General features: G+C 50.1%; 1 protein-coding gene across 3 annotated transcripts; it reads left to right on the forward strand.

Moving 5' to 3' along the window:
* SUV39H1 (SUV39H1 histone lysine methyltransferase) lies at positions 1 to 12,743 on the forward strand. Of its 3 annotated transcripts, XR_005031135.2 has the most exons (7): positions 4 to 197; positions 2,276 to 2,421; positions 3,746 to 4,408; positions 10,125 to 10,271; positions 10,355 to 10,484; positions 10,808 to 10,923; positions 11,198 to 11,324. XR_005031135.2 is itself a non-coding variant. In XM_036917192.2 (6 exons), exons 1-6 carry the CDS (start codon positions 179 to 181, stop codon positions 11,329 to 11,331), a joined length of 1,239 nt encoding a protein of 412 aa, XP_036773087.1. In that variant the 5' UTR covers positions 6 to 178; the 3' UTR covers positions 11,332 to 12,743. The 3 variants fall into 3 exon arrangements, 1 of the variants encoding a protein (XP_036773087.1); XR_008995061.1 differs by having other exon boundaries at positions 1 to 197; positions 10,355 to 10,923; positions 11,198 to 11,215; XM_036917192.2 differs by lacking the exon at positions 10,808 to 10,923 and having other exon boundaries at positions 6 to 197; positions 11,198 to 12,743.
* The last annotated feature ends 7,928 nt before the right edge of the window (positions 12,744 to 20,671 follow it).

The following is a 20,671-nucleotide window of genomic DNA, read 5'->3' on the forward strand; positions in this document are numbered from 1 at the left end:
CGCCTTCGGGACCGAGCAGAGTAGCGGGGAGGGGTCCGGTCACGGCTCACCGGTTGGTCCGCGCGGGAGCTGCTCTCAGCGCTCCACGGCCAATAGGCTGCGTGTTCTCGGCCACGCCCGCGCGAGCTAGCTTCTCGCGAGGCCGGTTAGGCCCGAATGTCGTTAGCCGTGGGGAAAGATGGCGGAAAATTTAAAAGGTGAAGCACTGGCGGCAGCGGCGCGAGCCCGCTGGCCGGGCCGAATGGGCTTGAGGGGTGGCGTCGCGGGCTCGGGACTCCGGCGCCCGAGACCACGGAGCCGGGAACCGGAAGCCCGGCACCGAAAGGATGGGGCTCAGGGAGCGCGGGCCTGGTGCGCGGGGCTGGGCGGGGCTGAGAGGAGGGGGCGCGTGCCTCGGAAAGCCGCGGGCGCGGGGCTAAGTGGGGACCCGAGAGGGGGTCGCGCACCTTTGATCGCGAGGGTACGGCGCGCGCACCCGCGGGGGCTTGTCGTGGAGTCCGCGCCCGCGCGCGGGAAAATCGGCCTCCAGTGACCGTTACCCTCTTGGTGTCCACGCGAGACGCCGGAAGGGGAGGGAAGGGAAGGGGATGGACCTTTTTTCCAGAGTGGGGGGCCAGGGAACTCTTCATGGGGAGGGTATTTCCTCTCACCGTGATGGAGGGAGGGTTTGCAGTAGAGAGGCCGCCCCCAGGAAGAGAGAAAGGGGGCTTCCCCTTTGGGACAGCTGGACTCCCTCGTGTGCAAGGAAAGAGGGGTGACTTTCTCAGTATGTTTTTTGTGGGGGCTCCTCTGGGTGAGGACAGCTGTGGGGTGGATGGGTTCCACAAGTGTGAGGGGAGACTCTGATGGGTGGGAGAATCCACCTGTGGTCAGTACGGAGCCAGTAGCTGGAGATGTTACTTGGACCACTTTAGTGGGGTTTCAAATGTAAGTTAAAGGGTTTGAAAGAAAAAGGCGTCATAAAGGAAAACATAGGCACAGGGTGAGTCTCCACTAGGCCTGCCTAAGTGGAGAGGGGGAAGTGCCCACGAAATAAAAGGTTGACATCTAGAGCTTTTCATCATAAGTTTAAATGTTTGATTTTTGTATAGGAGGTGGAAAATATTAAAAATAGAATGAGGACTGACTACGTTTGGAACAAGTGTTCTGTGAAATGATTTGATAAAATGGCTTCTAAAGCACATTAAGAAAGCACATTAAGAATGCCCTGAATCTGTCAAAAGTCTTTTTTTTTTCCTTTTAATCTGTGTGTCTTGAAAATTTGGAGTAACACAGGAAACATCCTAGGTATATTTAGAAGAATCATTGCCATGTACCTATACAGTTTTGTTGTTCTTGAATTCAGAGAATACCCATTTGGGTGAGCTTTACCCTTCACAGAAATGTGGATGAGATAAAGTCAGAATGCAATGTGAAAAAATATACCGTGTGGTTTTTTTTTAACAGCACCCAGACTAATCAAGAAAGCTTCCTGTAATCTAATACCACTCCACAATCTCTTGTTCATAACTTTGAAATGTAAAAAGTCCTGAAAACTTAAATTTGGCACCATCCAGTGGCAAAACTAGACTATAAGGTGGGACTGTTGAGTGCGACGATCTTGAATCTTTATTTCTCCTACTGAATGTGAAAAATTAGGTTTTTGTGGTAGAACTCTTAATACGTTTGATTACAGCTTGCTACCCCTGACCACACTGGGGGTTTTCAGTGATGAACAGGATATACCTAGAACTACATGGGTAAAATCCAAAGAAATTTGAATTCCAAAACACATCTGGCCTCAGGAGTTTCAGATAAGGGACTGTGGACCAGTCTTTCCAGTTATGCCTTTGATTGGTGTCCCCAGAGGTTTTAATCCTATCCCCACCCACCCTCTTGGGGCAATGCACCCTACTGAGGTGGGGGTTGTTGTCTTTCTTTTGCAAAGTGGGGAGAATGATTAGGTCCTGAACCCAAGGCTGGTTTGCAGGCAGGTTTTAGGAATAGTATAGAGGGGGTTGGAAGCTCTCGGAATAGATTCCTTTAGGGCAATCCATGCAGCAGATTATCCTTTGAGGTCGGCTGCGCCAGGGGTAGCTCTGGGCAGGGAGCATTGGGGTTGAAGAAACTGTTATGTTTTTGTTGTAGAAGGGTCTTAGCATTGGGAAGGCCTGTGGATTAAATTTCACCAACTCAGGCAGTCCTTTGGAAGTCCCAGGGAGGATTTGGGGTCCACTTTGACCCCTGGCCTCTCCAGAATGCCCAGTAATGTTTTTTTCTGGCCCTCTTGTTCTAGGCTGCAGTGTGTGTTGCAAGTCATCCTGGAATCAGCTACAGGATTTGTGCCGCCTGGCCAAGCTCTCCTGCCCTGCCCTTGGCATCTCTAAGAGAAACCTCTATGACTTTGAAGTCGAGTACCTGTGTGATTACAAGAAGATACGCGTGAGTCTGGGGTGACCGTGGCCCAGGTGGGGGTGTCTCAAGGAAGCTGGCTTCCTACCCCCTTGCCTCCCACTGCTCATATCTGTTTCCAAAGGGAACTTTCTATTCTGATCTTAAAAAAAATAGGATTAGTAGGCTTCTCTTACCATCCTCATTTTATAGGTAGGGAAACTAAGTGGCTTTCTGAGGGGGGCAGGAGGCAGAATGCATCCCCAAATAAGTCTCTCTTCCCACCACCGTAGGAATACAAAACAATTGCATAGTTTGAGATGCTGAGCCCAGGAGTGGAGCTGATGATAGCTAATGGTTATTGAGCACTTTCAGTGTGTCAGGCACTTCCTCTCAGAAACTCATTTAATTTCCCCAGCCACGCTGTGAAGTGGGAACTGTTGTCAGAGGAGGTAATGGCAAGATAGTTAAGAGAACAGACTGGAGCCAGCATGCTTGGGTTCAAATCTTGGTTGTGCAATCCCAGGATACTTACCCAGGTTCTCTGTATTTCATTTTCCTCATCTGTAAAATCAGGAAGATTAGTAGTATCGACCTCACAGAGTTGTGGGGATTAAATTAGTTAATAATTCCCATTAGTTGCTTAGAACAGTACCTGCTACATAATGAATTCTAGAAAAACACCATCTTTTCACCTTATTTACAGATGAGAAAACCAAGGCTTAGCAAAGTTAAGTAACTTGCCTCAGGCCACACAGCTAGGGAATGGCAGATTCAGGATTTGTGCCCAAGGTGTAGAGTCTGTGTAGTTAAACTCTCTTATAACTGCCTCTCAGCAAGAAATGACCCTCTGACTGCTGTGCGGAGAACAGACTCGTAGGAGGCGAGGGTGGAAGCAAGGGGACCAGTGAGGAGGCCAGTACTGCAGTCCATGCTAGTGATTAGGTGGTGGCAGTGACCATGGTTTGAAGTGCCCAAGTGGTTGGATTCTGGATGTAGTCCAAAGGTGGGGCTGGCCGGATTTGCTGAAGGTGGATGTGGGGAATAAGAAAAGGGAGTCAAGGATGATTCGAAGAGTTGGGGCCCAGACTGCTAGAAAGATGGAGCTGATGATGGGGAAGACAGAGTGGGGAGTAGGTTTGGGAGATGAAACTAGGAGCTGGAATTTAGACATATAGTAAGGGGGAGAGCAAGACTTGAGCCTAGTGATACTCACTCTAGAGCACATGCTTTTTAACCACTGCATGGAGTCATTCCAGAAAAGGGAGCCGAGTGGTTTGGGTGTTATATCTTGGCTTGGGAGGAAAGTCCTGCAAGGGCTGCCCAAGGGTCTTGCCACTTACAGTGCCCCATCCCCCTGCCCCCCCCACAACAGGAGCAGGAGTATTACCTGGTAAAATGGCGTGGATACCCAGACTCAGAGAGCACCTGGGAGCCACGGCAGAATCTGAAGTGTGTGCGCATTCTCAAACAGTTCCATAAAGACTTAGAAAGGGAGCTGCTTCGGCGGCACCACCGATCTAAACCACCCCGGCACCTGGACCCAAGCCTGGCCAACTACCTTGTACAGAAAGCCAAGCAGAGGCGGGCGCTGCAGCGCTGGGAGCAGGAGCTCAATGCCAAGCGCAGCCATCTGGGATGCATCACTGTGGAAAATGAAGTGGACCTGGACGGCCCCCCACGGGCCTTTGTGTATATCAACGAGTACCGTGTTGGTGAGGGCATCACCCTCAACCAGGTGGCCGTGGGCTGTGAGTGCCAGGACTGTCTGTGGGCACCTTCTGGCGGCTGCTGCCCCGGGGCCTCACTGCACAAGTTTGCCTACAATGACCAGGGTCAGGTGCGGCTGCGTGCCGGGTTGCCTATCTATGAGTGCAACTCCCGCTGCCGCTGTGGTTATGACTGCCCCAACCGCGTGGTACAGAAGGGCATACGCTATGACCTCTGCATCTTCCGCACGGATGATGGGCGTGGCTGGGGTGTCCGCACACTGGAGAAGATCCGCAAGAACAGCTTTGTCATGGAGTACGTGGGAGAGGTAGGGAGCAGGGCCTGGGCGTATATATGTGTGTGTGCTGCCCTTTCCACCATGTGTTACCACTGTGTGCACCCAGCTCACCTCTCTGTGTGCCTGCAGCTTCTCTGCTTTCACCGTGGGAAAGGCCAGGGTGGCATTAACCCGAGTGTGACAGGGACACCCTGGCAGGGGTATTCCAAGCTGGTGGCTCAAAGCACATTGAAATACTTTTGAACTGGGTTGACTGCATAAGGGTGCCTAGCACAGAGGAAAGTGGGAACTGAAATCCAGGCAGCATCCCTTTTAACAGGCCATGTGGTCTGTACAGGATTGTGTCACTTGAAAGAGGCACTTCCTCTTCTCATTTCACAAGGGTCCAGCTTATCACCAAGCAGTGTCTGCCCAGAAGGAGCATCTTTCACTAATCTGCACAAAAGGAACACAAATAGTCTGAGTAGGCTGTAGACATGCCTTGTGGAGGTTGGCTGCTGCTACCTCTAGACTTAGAGGAAACTGGGGAAAGGCCAGGTGTATTAGGCAGGCTAGCTGCCATACCAGACAACCCCCAAATCTTAGTGCCTTTGCACAGTAGAAGTCTGTTTGCTCCTGTCCCAGTCTAACGTGGGTTTTTGAGTCATATCCTACATGGTGGTGTGACCACCCAGGCTCTTTCCCTCTTGTGCCTTTTCTGTGCCTTAGAGCCTTGGAGCTGCATCTGATCCTTGGCATTGCCTGGCAAGTGGGCCAAGAGTAGGGGTAGAAGTGGAGGTTTCTAATGCGCCAGGCCTGGATGCAGTGCACATCACTTCTGCCCACACCCACTGGCTGGAACTGAGTCACTGGCCTTACCATGGTGCAAGGGAGCACCTGGGAAGTATGATTTAGCTGTGTGCCCCCGTGAAAAACAAAAAGGGTTTGGGTGAATAACTATCAAGTGTCTGCCGTAGCGTGTGTCACGTTCTAAGGTGGATCGTCGTGGGCATTTGGGGTAGGGCAATTCTTTGTTATGTAGGGCCATCTCATGTATCTCAGTGTTCAGGAACACCGAACATCCCTGGACCTTGACCATTCAAATCTGTGAGTGTGCCCTGTCACAGTGACAATCCCAAATGCCTTTCTGTGTCTGTAGGTCTCTTAGGGGTGTGGTATGGTTGGGAAGTAACAGAAGCTGGCCTAAGGGACACACACCTGAGGATGTCTGCACTGTAGTAATGACACTGATAAAGAGGAGAGGCTCCCGCTCTGACGAACTATGAAGTAGAGAGGGTCATAACCCTGGGGGTAGAGACAGTCTAGAGGTAGAGGTCCTGTAGAGGACCCTGATAGTCTGGATGAGGAGATGGCCACACCCCCAGGTAATCCTGATTGTCTAGTGGAGGAAATGTGCACATGTCAAAGGACCTGACAGTCTGGAGTAAGGAGGATGTAGCCACACCCCAGAGGGTTCCAGTAAGTCTGGGGAGAGAGGACTAACAATCTACACGAAGAGGTGGCCACGTCCTAGAGTGACCTGGACGAAGGGGGTGAGCTCTCCACACTGCAGAGGACCCTGGAAGTCTGACTTAGGAAGCGTCTATACCCACACTGTCCTGACAGTCAGGAAAAAGAAGTGTCCTCGCCCTAAAGGGAATGTGACAGTCTGAAGGAGATCGGATCCACACCTAAGAGGACTCTGATAGCCTGGAGGAAGTGGTCACATCTTGGTGTCCTGATACTTTGGAGGAGATGTCCAGAGCTCAGAGGGACCCAAACAGTGTAGAGATGTTAACACCTCAGAGGGATATCACTGGTATGGAGGAGGTGTCCAGCCCCATAGGAGCCTGACATTTCTAGAGGACGTCCAGAGCAAGGTGTGTCTCTAGCCTCACTGTACTGACAATCTCGAGAAGCAGCTGTTTACAACACAGAAGTCTGACAGGCGAGGAAGTGGCAGAGCCTGCAGCCACCCCCCACTAATCCCGTGGTCCAGATACTGCTTGGGCAGCTCTGCCTTAGGGTCCTTACTGCTTCATGCTGTAAACATTGGAACTTCTAGGGGCTTCACTCCCTGTCCCCATTCTTCCCACTCTGCACACACTCTTTAAGCTATTTTTAGGCCTCCCTCCTGCCACATTCAGTGACTTGCAGGCCCTCCTCTGATACCCTGAGATCTCTGGGGCCTCCTGATGGCACCATAGGCCCCCAGACACTGCTGGAACTAAACTCCTCTTCCTGCATCCTACTGTGAGGAGACAACATGGACAAGTGGTCAGGAGGGTGGGCCCTGGAGACTGACTGCCCAAGGTTGAATCCTAGCTCCACTGCAGTGGCTCAGTTTGCTAATCTGTAGAATGGAAATGATAACAGTACCCACCCCATACACTTGTTATAAGAATTAAATGAGTATGTAAGCTCTTTGAAGAAGTACCTGAACAGTTAAGTCTTTAATAAATGTTAGCCATTACAGTCCAAAATTCAAGAATTTCAAAATGCTCAGAAAACCAGAAGTTTTTTGTAACTCATGTGTCCACAGAATCCAACCAGACCTGATATGGGCCTATTTATGATCTGTCTGTACTACTTGGTGTGACTATTCATAAACTTCATTGCAGAAGTATGTATTTACTTGATTATGTATGGCTGTCCCCAACCCTGTCTGGTGTTATGTAATCGAGGACATACACCCCATACCGGTTCACCATGCTATCCTACATTCCAGACACAGCATTCGCTCTCATGCCTCTCCTCCTCTGCACTAACAATCCTTCCACGGGAGCACCCTTCCTCCCCTTTTCACCCATCCACTTTCCGTCAGAACATCCCCAGCCTTACCCAGCAAAGAATGAGAGCCTGTTTTATCCATTAACATGCATTTTCTTCACATTTTAACAGTTCTGAAATGAAGGTCTCACTTAATTAGTTTAATTAAATGATGGCATGTCATTATTTAATTAGCAGTTTTTCCTTTCTTGGGAAAGGGCACTTAATCAGGGAGCATGTTAGATTTGGATGAGATAACAGTACTCATAACCACTCCTAGCGTTGCTCATGTCCCAACTAAAAAATAGAAACAGCTGTCACATCCCTGATATCGTTGGATCTTTACAACAGCCCCTGTCAGGTTGGGATTATTGTCATTGTCCCCATCGTATAGATGAGAAAACTGAGGCCTAGGGAGGTGTTGTGTCCTCAGAGTTACCAGGATAGTAAAGTAGGTTAAAAAGGCCCAAGGGTCTAAAATTGGTAGATCTGGTAGAGTATTTTTGGTTTTGTTTTTGGCTGAGTAAACAGGGAGAGAACATTCAGGATCCCATATCCAGGTGGGGCAGAGCAGCGACCAGACTTCGAGTCTCCTTGTTCCCCATTCACATCGATATCCTTCCCAAACTGCCAGCTTATAGCCCATGGATCTTTTCCAGTCACTGGAGAGCTGCTAGGGAACAGGGATATGGACTGGTTTGTTCCGTTTTCAGGGCACACCAACCCTTAAAGTGGGACTGAAAAGAAGACAGAAGGAACCGTTTGTGTCGTGGGGTTTGCCATGTGACTCACTCCTGGTGAGACTCACGGAGCAGGTAGGGGCAGAACTGGCCGGCAGATGAAGACTGGGGAAGATGTGAGGCATTCCCTCTGGTCAGGAAGGGGTAAAAGGAGATGACTCAGGCACCACCCATTAAGCTCAGCAGCCCAGCAGAGGCTGCCCTTTGATCCCAGCATTTCCCAGAGGCAGCTGCTTCTGTGGGGGGACGTGGGAGGCTCAGGATGGCTGCACACAGAAGTGTTACCTGTTGGAGCTGATGCCACAAGGAAGAGTGCATGTTCTCTGGGAGGCAGAGGGAGATTGACCTTGATGTACTCCTCAAAATGCTTCTGTGGCTTCCATTGTGTCCCTCAAGAGGAGTAACACTCTTAAATCGGGTTTCAAAGCCCTTTTATAATCTGCACCTTGCTTTAGATGGTGTATCTCTTTTCCATTGCCCTGGGAACCCTAAGCACTGGGTTTCTTGATCAGCTTCTCGCACAGTGGGTGTCTGAGTCCACTTCTCTGTCACCATACTGTGACCCCAGCTGACACTGGCCCCTGACCCCTGGGATCAGGCACAGGGTAGGCCTCATAAAAATCCACTGAATGAATGAGTGAACAAACAGGCAAAAATTTGGAGTGTGGGAGAGCCAAGTTCCTTAGGGAATGGAGTTGGAGTGCCTGGCAGTGAGCAGCATGACTCAAGGGGTAGATGCTGGTCTTCTCAAGCCATTGTTGATCAGCATTTAGCCTGTAGCAGAGGCTGGAGGTGATGGTGTGAGGCATGTTTTCTCCATCCTGGCTGGAGAAAACGGAGGGTGGTCAAAACTGAAAGTAGAGAGAACATGGTCACCGGCGGGTATAAGGGTGAGTGAGGAAGGAGGCTGGGGTGGGTTAGGGTCTGTGTCCAGTGTCGGCAGTGGGGTGGTGGTGGGCAGTGGGTCTCTGACCAAGGGAGAGGAAAGGAAGGAGTGTGTGTGTATGGGGGCAGTGTTTGAGTCGCATGTAGGCCTGCTGCTGGACACAGGACAGGTCACCAGGCTAGAAAGCAGACCAAAAATAAAAGGCATTTATGGCGTGTCTGCTGTGTGCTGTGCACTGTGTGGGCACTTGTCTCAGGTGGGTGGAGGTAGCAGGAAGCCCAGGAGTGGAGAATCAGGTCTGCCCTGGTCTGGAGGCAGGCTAGGCTGAGGAGGGAGCAGTCTTGGGTGCTGAGGGGCCTCTTACTCAGAGATGGGCATGACTGGCTCCACTTGGGGATTACTGGAAGACTGTGGTTGGCCTGGGGGTTAGAGAAGACATGAGGGATGGAGAGGAGAGATTTGGTGGGGCAGGGGGAGGTGGAGAACCCACCGCCAGCATGTGGGAGGCAAGGGGCAGGATGGGGCTAGCATGGCGTTACAGCCTCGAGTTTCTGAGGACAGTGGGGGACCCAGGGGGCAGGAGGGGAGGCCTCCTGCTGTCTGAAGTCCCAGTTGTTGGCACTGCACTGTGTCAGGGCCAAGGGCAGGGTCCTCACGTGTGATCTCAGCTCCTCCCTTTCATATTCCTTCTCTCTCTGAGGCTTTGGCCTCAGCCTTCCTTGCGATCTCAGACTGTCTCAGTGGTCTTGGTCTTCTCTCTGGACCTAGGTCTTCCATATTAAGAGTCTTGTTTCCAGCGCTCTGCCTCTAGCTCTCTTGTTTGCATCTCTTTCCCATTCATTTTGTCCCCCTCTTCCCACCATTCCGTCTCTTCCTTCTCTCCCTGCTCCATGTCCTTGCTGCCTGCACAGCCCTGCATGCTTGCTTCTCTGGTGCTGGCTCCCACACTTGCTCTTAAGCTGTCAGCCTCTCTCTCCACGCTCTCCCCACCTCTCTCAGTGAGCTCTGGATCTTTTTTTCTTGCTCTTGATCTGGGTCTGCTCACTCTGTCCCATTATGGGTGTCTCTCTCACTACTGTACCTTGTGGCCAGCCATGGCCCACCACTAGGAAACTCCCCATGCTACCCAGAGGCCTGAGAAGGGATGGGTGGCGGGCAACTGAGGCCCAGTCTCCCAAGAAGGACTGACAGGCCCTCTGCATCACCACCTCCCGTGTCTCTGTGCCTGCTGTCCTTCCTGAGCCAGCCACGGGGCAGGGGTGCCACTTTGCTAGCTTGCTTTCCTCTTGAGAGGCCAGGCTGGGGCTCAGGAGCTGCACTGGCCTTCCTGAGACTTCTGGCCAATCTCCCCTCCCCATGGCCCTCTTCTCAGATCATTACCTCAGAGGAGGCAGAGCGGCGGGGCCAGATCTACGACCGCCAGGGCGCCACCTATCTCTTCGACCTGGACTACGTGGAGGATGTGTACACAGTGGATGCTGCCTATTATGGCAACATTTCCCACTTTGTCAACCACAGTGTGGGTACCCTGCAGGCGGGAGGGGGGTTGGGAGGAGCAGGCTGGGGCCCCTCCTCACCCTCCTGCTGTTGTTTTTTGCCCAGTGTGACCCCAACCTCCAGGTATACAACGTCTTCATAGACAACCTTGATGAGCGGCTGCCCCGCATCGCTTTCTTTGCCACGAGAACTATCCGGGCAGGCGAGGAGCTTACCTTTGATTACAACATGCAAGGTGGGGGTGGCAAGGGACTCGGGCCAGGGGCACACAGTGATGTGAGACACGAGGACCCTTCCCCAAGGAACTTTAAGATGCTCTTCCTGACCCTCCGCCTCCCATCTGGACTCCTTGACCCCTGCACACCCCTTGGGGGTCCCCTCATGACCAGCCCCTGGACCCCAGTCCTGAGATACTCATACCAGCTTCTCCCAGGGCTCCTGGTGGAGGACGTTTGGCTGGATAGCTAAGGCACTTCTCCTGAGTTCGGTCTTACCTGAATCTCCCCAGTTCCCCAACCCTTCCTCTTCCTAACCCCCTTTGGCCTTCCTCATTCCAAGCCTCTGGACACCCTTGTGGCCTCCATCCAATCCCCTTCTTGACAAACTAGCCACCTCTGAGACACTTGAGGGGGGATCTTTGGCAGGAGAGTTGAGATGCCCCTCTGGATGTCCAGGTGACCCTCCATTTCTGAGCCTGACATGACCCTCCTGGTAACCTCTGACAGCCCCCTGCCTCTCCCGAGCCCCTGGCCATCTTCCTAAACTTGAGCACCCCTTCAGTGCTGAGTCCTGGCCCTAGCCCCAAACCACCGACCCCATGCCCCACTCCTGACCCCAGCCCCAGCCCTGCTCTCTCTGGGTCTCCTGGTAAAAAGGGCAGCTGGACCCAACACCTAGGCCTTCTAACCATCCCCTCCTTCCCCACCCTCCCTGGCTGTGACTCTACAGTGGACCCAGTGGACATGGAGAGCACCCGCATGGACTCCAACTTTGGCCTGGCCGGGCTCCCTGGCTCCCCCAAGAAGCGTGTCCGTATCGAGTGCAAGTGTGGGACTGCATCCTGCCGCAAATACCTCTTCTAGCCTTTTGGAGTCAGGCCAGACTGACCATGGGGGCCTGAAGCCTCCCACCCCACCCACCCACTTCTGCCCTCCTATTGAGGAATAACTGCCAGGGCCTCCTGCTGCCCCCCACGTGCCCCATGCTCAGGGCTGTGGGGCTGCAGTGAGGACTGACTCTGGGAGTCCCCTCTGCCTGTCCTGGCCCCATCTGTGGGTTGCACTTAACAACCCCCCACCCAGCCTACCTTCAGAAATAATTTTTCAACACCAGAGCTTTCTGCAGTTGGCATTCCTGGCCTGTCAAGGAGGTAGGTCCATAGGGTGAGCCCCAGCCCAGCCCCAGAATAGAAAGACATCTGCTTTTGTACCTGCTTCTGCCTAGAGCTTGAGGGGTCTTGTGTAGGCCCTCTCCCTACTGCCCTGAGGGTGTGGAGAAGCAGCCCCAGGGCAGGGTGACATCAGAGCCCAGAGTTCCCAGCCTGGTTGATTTCCCTACCACAGAAATTCTGTGCTTGTGAAAGAAAGGAGGTCTCCAGGGCTGGGGGCTTAGTCTGGTTTCTGCTCATGCTCAAGCGCCAGCTAGCATTGGCCTAAGAGCTGTAGGGTCTCAGGGCTGTGCATCTGAGAAGTGGACACCCATATGCTACTGGAAGGGGTCTGGATGCTCCTGGCCCACTGACCATGATGGGTAGGTGGTTCAGACTTTTCCAGCCCTTAACGTGGGCTGAGACGCAGCTCTGCCTTTGGGAGAGCATAGAAGGCACTCAGGGCTTTCTGGAGCTCAGAGGGCACTGGGAGCCCTGACCTGTGGTGTGATGACTGCTGGGACTACTCAGAGCTGGAACAGAGCCCTAGCTAGGCTGTATAGATAGCACTTAGGATGAAAATGTGCATTGATGGGGTGCTGGTGAGGTGTCAGGCACTGACTGGGCAGAGCACCTGGTCCATGTGGATTGTCTCAGGGAAGCCTTGAAAACTATGGAGGTGGATCCCAGGAAAGAGCCCTGTGGCAGAAGACAAAAGTACAGGCCGAGAATGGGGGTGTGGTGAGTTAAGCAGGAAGCCTGTGCTGCCTGCCAGCCCCAGCCCCCAGCCCTCTGCACTCACCTTGGGTCCACTGGACTCAAAAAGTTACCTGGCCACAAACGTACAAAAGGTGAAGGCTTTCGCCCCTTGCTACCCCTGTGAGGTTTTCTCTAGGAAGCCTTCCCAGACTACCTGTGCCCAGAGTGCCCCTACATGAGGCTGTGTGCCCTGCCACCAGATGCTGGATCTGTGTGTCTGTTTGCGTGTGTGTGTGTGTCTGTGTGTCCATGCTCTCCGCCCCCAGGCTGACCTTCAGGAATGGGCTGAATCTGATTCTCCTCTGTATATCCCTCAGCCCTACCCAGCCTGGGGTAGACATCAATAAAATGAATTACTGACTGAACAAACCAAGGTGTGGGGATTGAAGGCATGGTGCAGGTGGGGGTTGGAAGCTGAGGCCAGGAGGTGGGGTGCCCAGGAGTGTGTTACTCAAACCTCAGCCATTTAATTATCGCTTCCCACACTGCACTTCTTGCATCATCATCTGCATATATCTTGACCTAAAATAAGCTTGCTTTTTTATACTTAAATTTTAAATGCACTGAAAAAGCAAGCTAAATCCATTGTCTGAATGAAAAAACCATTATCACTTGCCATGAACAAGCAAAAATAACCAGAGAAATAAATGAAATGAGGATACAGAAATACAGAATTCTAGCTGGACCCTCTCTGCAATTAAGAGGCTTTGAACCCAAAGCCTGCTGAGTGCATTCAAAGAGAAAAGTGTGTGTGCTGGGGGAGGCTATTTCTGCAAATATTTATTGAGCACCTATATGTGCCAGGGTATAAAGCAGAGGAAATAATGATGCTTCAAATACACTTTTATCATCCCTTAACCTGAATGTGAGCCAGTACCCTTTGTTTTTGCTCAGAGACCTCACATACAGGGCAGCTAGGACAGGCCTCCAAACAGCTCATAGACCTCATACCCGGGGTAGTGACTGAGACACATCCGAGACCTTACACCTGGGATATATATCTCTATACAGTTCAGATCTCATACCTGCACACACCCTAAAATTACAGGCTACACTGAAACTGGAATACAGACTCCCACAGAGCACTGAGACCTCAAATGCTGGGAATCAGACCCCAAATGCATCAGACAACTTTCTGGATGAGAGATTTGCAAACATCACACAGATCTCACAACCTGGGATACTGCCACGCAAGCAACTTGGAACCTTCACCCACTGATCCTCGGTTCCCAAACTGCTTGGAGACCTCACACCCTGGGACATACCCCAAACAGCTGAGATGTGATACCCCGGACACAGACTGCCCAAACTCCGAGAGACCTCATCCTCTGAACACAGGCCCCTAAATGCTTTCAAAACCTCATACATTGGACACAGATCCCCCAAGTTACTCAGAAAATAGAGCACTGAACATCCCAGAGACATTCCCTAGAGCACATGCCACAAACAAGAGACTTCAGTCTCGGACACAGATGCCCAAAGGGCTTAGAGATCTCAGACTGGAAACAAACCCTGTTCAGGGAATTCTGTCTCTGGGAAACAGATGTAGATATAGCTCAAGAGAACTCACACCTGACATAAACCCCTAAACTGTTCATAGGACGTCTTAGGAAAGACTACCAAATGCCTCATGTAATTCAACACTTTGACCCTTACACCCGAAGAGCTGAGAGACCTGAAAATCTGATTACAGACCCCACCCAAAGCTCAGAGACTTCACAACTTGGGATAAAGACCCACCACTTTCTCAGAGAATTCACAAACTGGGATAAAGATGGGCAAACAGTTCAGAGACAGCACCCTCTTCTCAGACCGCCAGACCACCCAGGGACCTCACACCTTGAACCATGATACGAGAGAACTCCAAAATCACGTATGCTAGAACACAGGCCCTAAACCAGCTCATAGACCTTGCAACCTCAATACATTCCTGTTCATAGATGTCATGTACTGGACTAGGTTTCCCAAAAAAAAGCTCAGAGCCTTCATACACAGATCTCCAAACAGCTCAGAGGCTTCCCACTCTGGTTCAGTCTGGACACATACTCTCTACATAGCTTAGAGACTTCACACCCTGTGATACAGACCCCAGATAACTCTGAGATCACACATTCTGGACACAGACTCCAAATGGCTTAGAAACCTCAGATCCTCGGCTGAAATCCCCAAAGAACTTGGAATTCTCACACTCAACACAGACCTCCAGATGACTCAGAAATGTCACACCTTGGACTCAGACCCCAAAAGCATTCATGGAATTCCCACTTTGTACTCATATCCAGAGAGATTTCAGACATCCGATGCTCATGGACACAGCTCACCAAAGAGTCTAGAAACCTTACATTCTGTTCAAAGTCTGTGCCACAAACAGCAGAGAGACCTCATAACTGGGACACAGACCTAAAACCACTTGGGGACCTCACATCATGCACATAGGCTCTTAAACAGCTCAGAGTACTTCTAACCTGGAATACAGACACAAAAACCTCAGAAACAGCACATGTTGGCTACACAGGCCCACATGGTTCAACACCTCACATTATGGGACAAACACACCATAAGAGTTAATTGACCTCACAATCTGGAAAGCAGACATGCAGGTCAGAGATGTCACATACCAGACATACAATGCCAAAATGCTCAGAGTTAACAAACTTTACACCCAAGGACACAGACCCCTACACAGCTCAGAGACATAACAACCTGGACACAGACCCCTCAAATACCCGAGACATCATAAACTGGTAACAGAACCCCAAACTGCTCAGATACCTCAAACCCTGGAAATAGACCCCTAGTAAGTGAAAGACCTCATACCCTGGGACTGAGATCCCCCCAGCAGGAGCTACCTCACCCTTGTAAACAGCCCCCAACAGTTAGGGACCTCAAAAGCAAGGGATACAGAGATCAGAAATCTCACACTCTGGAGCACAGTGGGTGAAGCCCCTCAGAGGCTCCAAATAGTAGGAAGACATCAGTAGAAAGACCTCAAACTCTGGACATAGATACTGAAACTGCTCCAAAAAAAATCACACCCAAGGACAACCCACATCACAGAGAACTCATTCCCTGAAACATGGGCTCAAAACAGTTCAGAGGGGTGACACCCTGGGCACAGACACTCAAACACATCAGAGTCCTCAGATAAGGGTCACAGACCCCAAACAGCTCAGCCACCTCATACCTGAAAGGAGAGACATCTAAGTCATTCAGAGACACCATATTCTGCAGGGACCACCACAGAACTGAGAGATTAACACACTGAATAAAGACCCCAAACAGCTCAGGAAACTCACTAAGTGGCACACCGTGCCCCATAAAAAGCTCAGAGTCTGTGACCCTGGAACAAAATAGTAACCCTAATGAGTTAGATGTATCACACTCAAGGACTGAGACCACCCAAAAGGAAGAGACTTCATACCTGAAAATACATCCCAAACAGGTCAAGGAACAAGAACTCCAAAACCGAAAGAGCTCAGGTACCACGTATTCTAGGACACAGGGGCCAAATAGCTCAGAGACAGTCCAATAGACACAGTCACACAAATAGCTGAATACACTCATCCCTGGAATGTAGACCAGAAAAGCTCAGAACCCCAGAATCCAGGATTCAGAAAGCCTTCTGAGACTTAGATTATAGACCCCCAAATTTAATTCCAAGTATTAACATGCTGGATGCAGAACATCAAATAATTCAGAGACCTCAGATCAAGGGACATATACACCCGGACAGATCAGGGACCTCACAGCCTGGGACACACACACACACACAAACAGCTCAGAGATTCTACACTCTAGGAAATACACACCCTAAAAGAACAGACCTCACGTCCTGTGACCTACGCAGAAAAAGATAAAAAATCACACATGCGTAAAAACACACCCACAAATATTTCATAGAACTAGCATCCTGGAATATATACCTACGAGCAGACCTTAGACCTCAATCCCTGTAACATACGCACACAAAAAGAATAGATACTTCTCATGGTGGGGCACATACCCACAAACAGACCAGAGCACTCATATCCTAGGAAATAAATCAAATAATGGATCAGGGACCTCATATATTGGGACCTACACCCACAAAGAGACCAGAGACTCAAACCCTGGGACATAAATCCTAAATACCTCAGAGACCTCACATGCTGGTACAAAGAAATACAGGTCAGAACCTGACAGTCTGGGACATAGAGCCGCAAACAGATTAGAGACCTCACGCTGTTGACAAACATACAAAAACAAGCCCTCACATCCTAAGACATACACCCACAAAGGGATCAGACATCTCACACACACAAACAAATCTGACATCCTGGGACACAGACCCTCAAACACATCAGACACTTCTCGGACATATACCCACAGATGGGTAACAGACCTTGCAAGCTCAAAATACACACAGAACTAGATGAAAGACCTCTCATCCTAGGATATAAACCCAAAAAGAGGTCAGAGAACTCATGTCTTAGGACATACACCCACAATCACAACAGAGACCTCATATCCTACAACACACCCACAAAACATAAGAGAGCACACACCATGGGACATGCACCCATGAAGGTGTCAGATACGCCTACCCTGGGATATACATTAAAAAAGACCAGAGAGATGCACATTCTAGGAAATACACTATAAAATCCTGGGGAATAAATGCACAAAAAGATTAGAGACCTCAAACACTGGCATATACACCCACAAGCAGATCAGAGACCACACACACTGGAATATATACCCACAGTTTGGGATTTCACATTCTGGAACAAATAACAAGAAACAAATCAGAGACCTCAAATGCTTGACAATACAGATGAAGAAATCAGAGATATCACATCCTGGGACATACAGTGACAACATGTTCACAGACCTCACATGCTGGGAAATATGCACAGAAACAGATCAGAAACCTCATATCCTAGGACTCACCCTCAAATAGATCACAGGCATAAAATCCTGCAAAACTCACCCACAAACCACAAACATTGCATCCTGGAACATAAGACAGACAAGTCAGAGACCTTACATCTGGGGACTACACCCACAAAGAGACTATAGATAACAGATCCTGAGACACATACCCTGAAACATATCAGTGACCTGAAATCCTAGGAAGATAGCTGCAAACAGATCAGAGACCTCCCACAAGCAAAGTACACACACAAAGTGGAGAGAGACACATATTCTGGAAGACATACCCACAAATGGCTTAGAGAAATCACATGTTGGGAAACATACTCACACACCTCAGAGAGTCTCATCCTTGGACAGAGACCAACAGATCAGATACCTGAAAACCTACAAATCACACATGGAGACAGTTAATTCTCACATGTAGGGGAATATACCCACAAACAGATCAGAGGGCTCATGTCCTGGGATGTACACTGACAAAAAGATTAGTGAGAGACTTCACAGCCTAGACTCACACCCACACGCAGGTCAGAGAATTCCAACCCAGCAAAATACATGGACGAACAATTTAGAGACCTCACATCCTGGAACATACAAAACAAACAGATCAGAGACTTCAAATCCTGCAATGCACATCCACAATCAAGCTAGACACTCCATGTGCTGAAAAAAGTACCCAGAAAATACACCAGATGGCAGCCATGACATCTTACAGCACAGCCTACAAAGCGATCACAGGATTTGAGTGTTTTAGCTTCAACTCTCTCCATTATCACATGACCCTCTCCAGCTCAAAATACACAGTCCCTTAGTTTTCTGAGATCCTGAAGGTCCTGCCTCCCTTACACAAAGACCCTTATGATTGGAGTCCTCCTGGATAATCCAAGATACTTGCCTCATCTCAGGATGCTTACCTAATACATACCTGCAAAGTCCTTTTTTATTTGAGGTTAAGACAACGTATTTGTAAGTCCCAAGAACAGGGTGAGGCCATATTTGGTGATCCATTATTTGACCAAAGCAAACATGAATGCACAAAGAGAAACCTCATATCCTGGGCCATATGCCCAGGAAGTGCTCAAAGACTTCACATCGGCAGTCATACATTAGAGATCAGAAAACTTCTATCCTAAGATATACATGTAAAAGATGAGAGATATGTTCTGGGATATTCACCTAATAGTACTCATAGTTCTGACACCCTGGGAATGAAACCCACCAAGTTGTAAGAACTCACTCTCATACAATATCTGAAATGAAAAATACAATGGACGGAATCAATAGCAGGCTTACACAGGTTGAAAAAGTTGTATGTGATCTGGAAATTAGGGAGCAAGAAAACAAAGAAGCCAAAAAACAGAGAAAAAAGGATCTCTTGAGGGGGAACATGGGAAGATGGTGGCGTGAGTAGTTCAGAGGAAATCTCCTCCCCAAAACACATATATTTATGAAAATACAATAAATACAACTATTCCTAAGAGAGACACCAGTGGATGCAGTACAACAGCCAGGATACATCTACATCTGTGAGAACTCAACATCACACGAAGGGGGTAAGATACAAGCCGCGGCCAGGCGGGACCCGAATGCTCCCCCACCCCAAAACTTGGCAGGAAGAAAGGAGTTGGAACCGGGAGGGAGTGAAAGCCCAGGACTGCTAAACAACCAGCTCTAGAAATCTGCACCCGGAACGCAGACACAAGGTGCACGGGGTGCTGGATATTAAAGAAACGGAAAAGCAAACCTGTGGGCAGGTCCCCGGAACCAGCGCCCCTGAGACAAAAGAATAGCAAGTGCTTTCTGCAAGTCTTAAAGAGACAGGGACCCCATAGCTGGATGAAGTTGTCGCGGCACACATAGCCAGCAGCTGGGAAACCCAGGGAAACTTAGGCACCCTAAACCCCAGGGAGGCAGTGCAGCTCTGAAGCCCCTCACGGCACTAAGCAGCTTGCCAGTCGTTCCTCCAACTGGCGCGGACCCCAACACACCAGCCCAGTAGCGGGAGAGTGGCAGCGTGTGCCAGGGACGGCAGCACCGGAAGTGACTGGGAGCAGATCTGTGCACCAGCGGTGCCAGACGGGACCAAGAGAGGCTTGTGCGAGCCTGCAGTGGTGCGATTGAACAGCCCGGGCACGGCTCGCCCACACCAGCGGCAGTGAAGCCAGAGGAGCCCGGTAGAGGCCCATGTGGGAGAGCCCTGCGCACAACTGCAGCGGAGCCAGAGGGAGCAGGCGCACTCCCAGCAGTCGACTGGAATCACAGCCCAATGCACAGCCGCCTGGGCCAGCCGCAAAGGCCGCTGCTGCTACACAGCTGCCCGGCAGGGGTGCTGCTAGCACGGAGGAGCGCATCTGGCATGCCTGCCACTCGCCGCAGGGCTCTGTGCTGCTCTGATGGAGACCCTGCCCACAGCAGCTTAGGGGACTAACCCAGTGGCTGCTCCGGGAGTGCAGGTAACTGTCACAGGCAGCAAAGAGCAAGGCATCCAGCAAGCAGGAAAGGACTTTCTTCTCCCAGCTGACACACCTGCAACCTGCCTACAGCCACCGCTATCACCATGAAAAGGCAAAAAAATTTAGTCCAGTCAGTCCAAGATAGTTCAAACAACACCTGAGAAAGGATCTGCAGGGGCAGACCTAACCAGTCTCCCTGAAAAAGAATTCAAAATAGAAATCATAAACATGCTGACAGAGCTGCAGAGAAATATGCAAGAGCTAAGGGATGAAGTCTGGAGGGAGAGTACAGACGTCCAGAGGGAGATCACAGACGTCCAGAGGGAGATTACAGAAGTGAAACAAACTCTGGAAGGATTTATAAGCAGAATGGATAAGATGCAAGAGGCCATTCATGGTATAGAAACCAGAGAACAGGAACACATAGAAGCTGATGCAGAAAGAAATAAAAGGATATCCAGGAATGAAACAATATTAAGAGAAATGTGTGACCAATCCAAAAGGAACAATATCCGTATTATAGGGGTACCAGAGGAAGAAGAGAGAGAAAAAGGGATAGAAAATGTCTTTGAAGAAATAATTGCTGAGAACTTTCCCAAACTGGGGGAGGAAATAGTTGCTCAGACTACAGAGGCACACAGAACTCCTGAGAGATGGGACCCAAAGAGGACAACACCAAGACACATAATAATTAAAATGGCAGAGATCAAGGACAAGGACAGAGTATTAAAGGCAGCCAGAGAGAGAAAAAAGGTCATCTACAAAGGAAAACCCATCAAGCTATCATAAGACTTCTCAACAGAAACCTTACAGGCCAGAAGAGAATGGCATGATATATTTAATGCAATGAAACAGAAGGGCCTTGAAACAAGGATACTGTATCCAGCACGATTATCATTTAAATATGAAGGAGGGATTAAACAATTGCAA

This window comes from Manis pentadactyla, chromosome X (genome assembly GCF_030020395.1).
Source record: "Manis pentadactyla isolate mManPen7 chromosome X, mManPen7.hap1, whole genome shotgun sequence".
Classification (NCBI taxonomy): Eukaryota; Metazoa; Chordata; class Mammalia; order Pholidota; family Manidae; genus Manis; species Manis pentadactyla.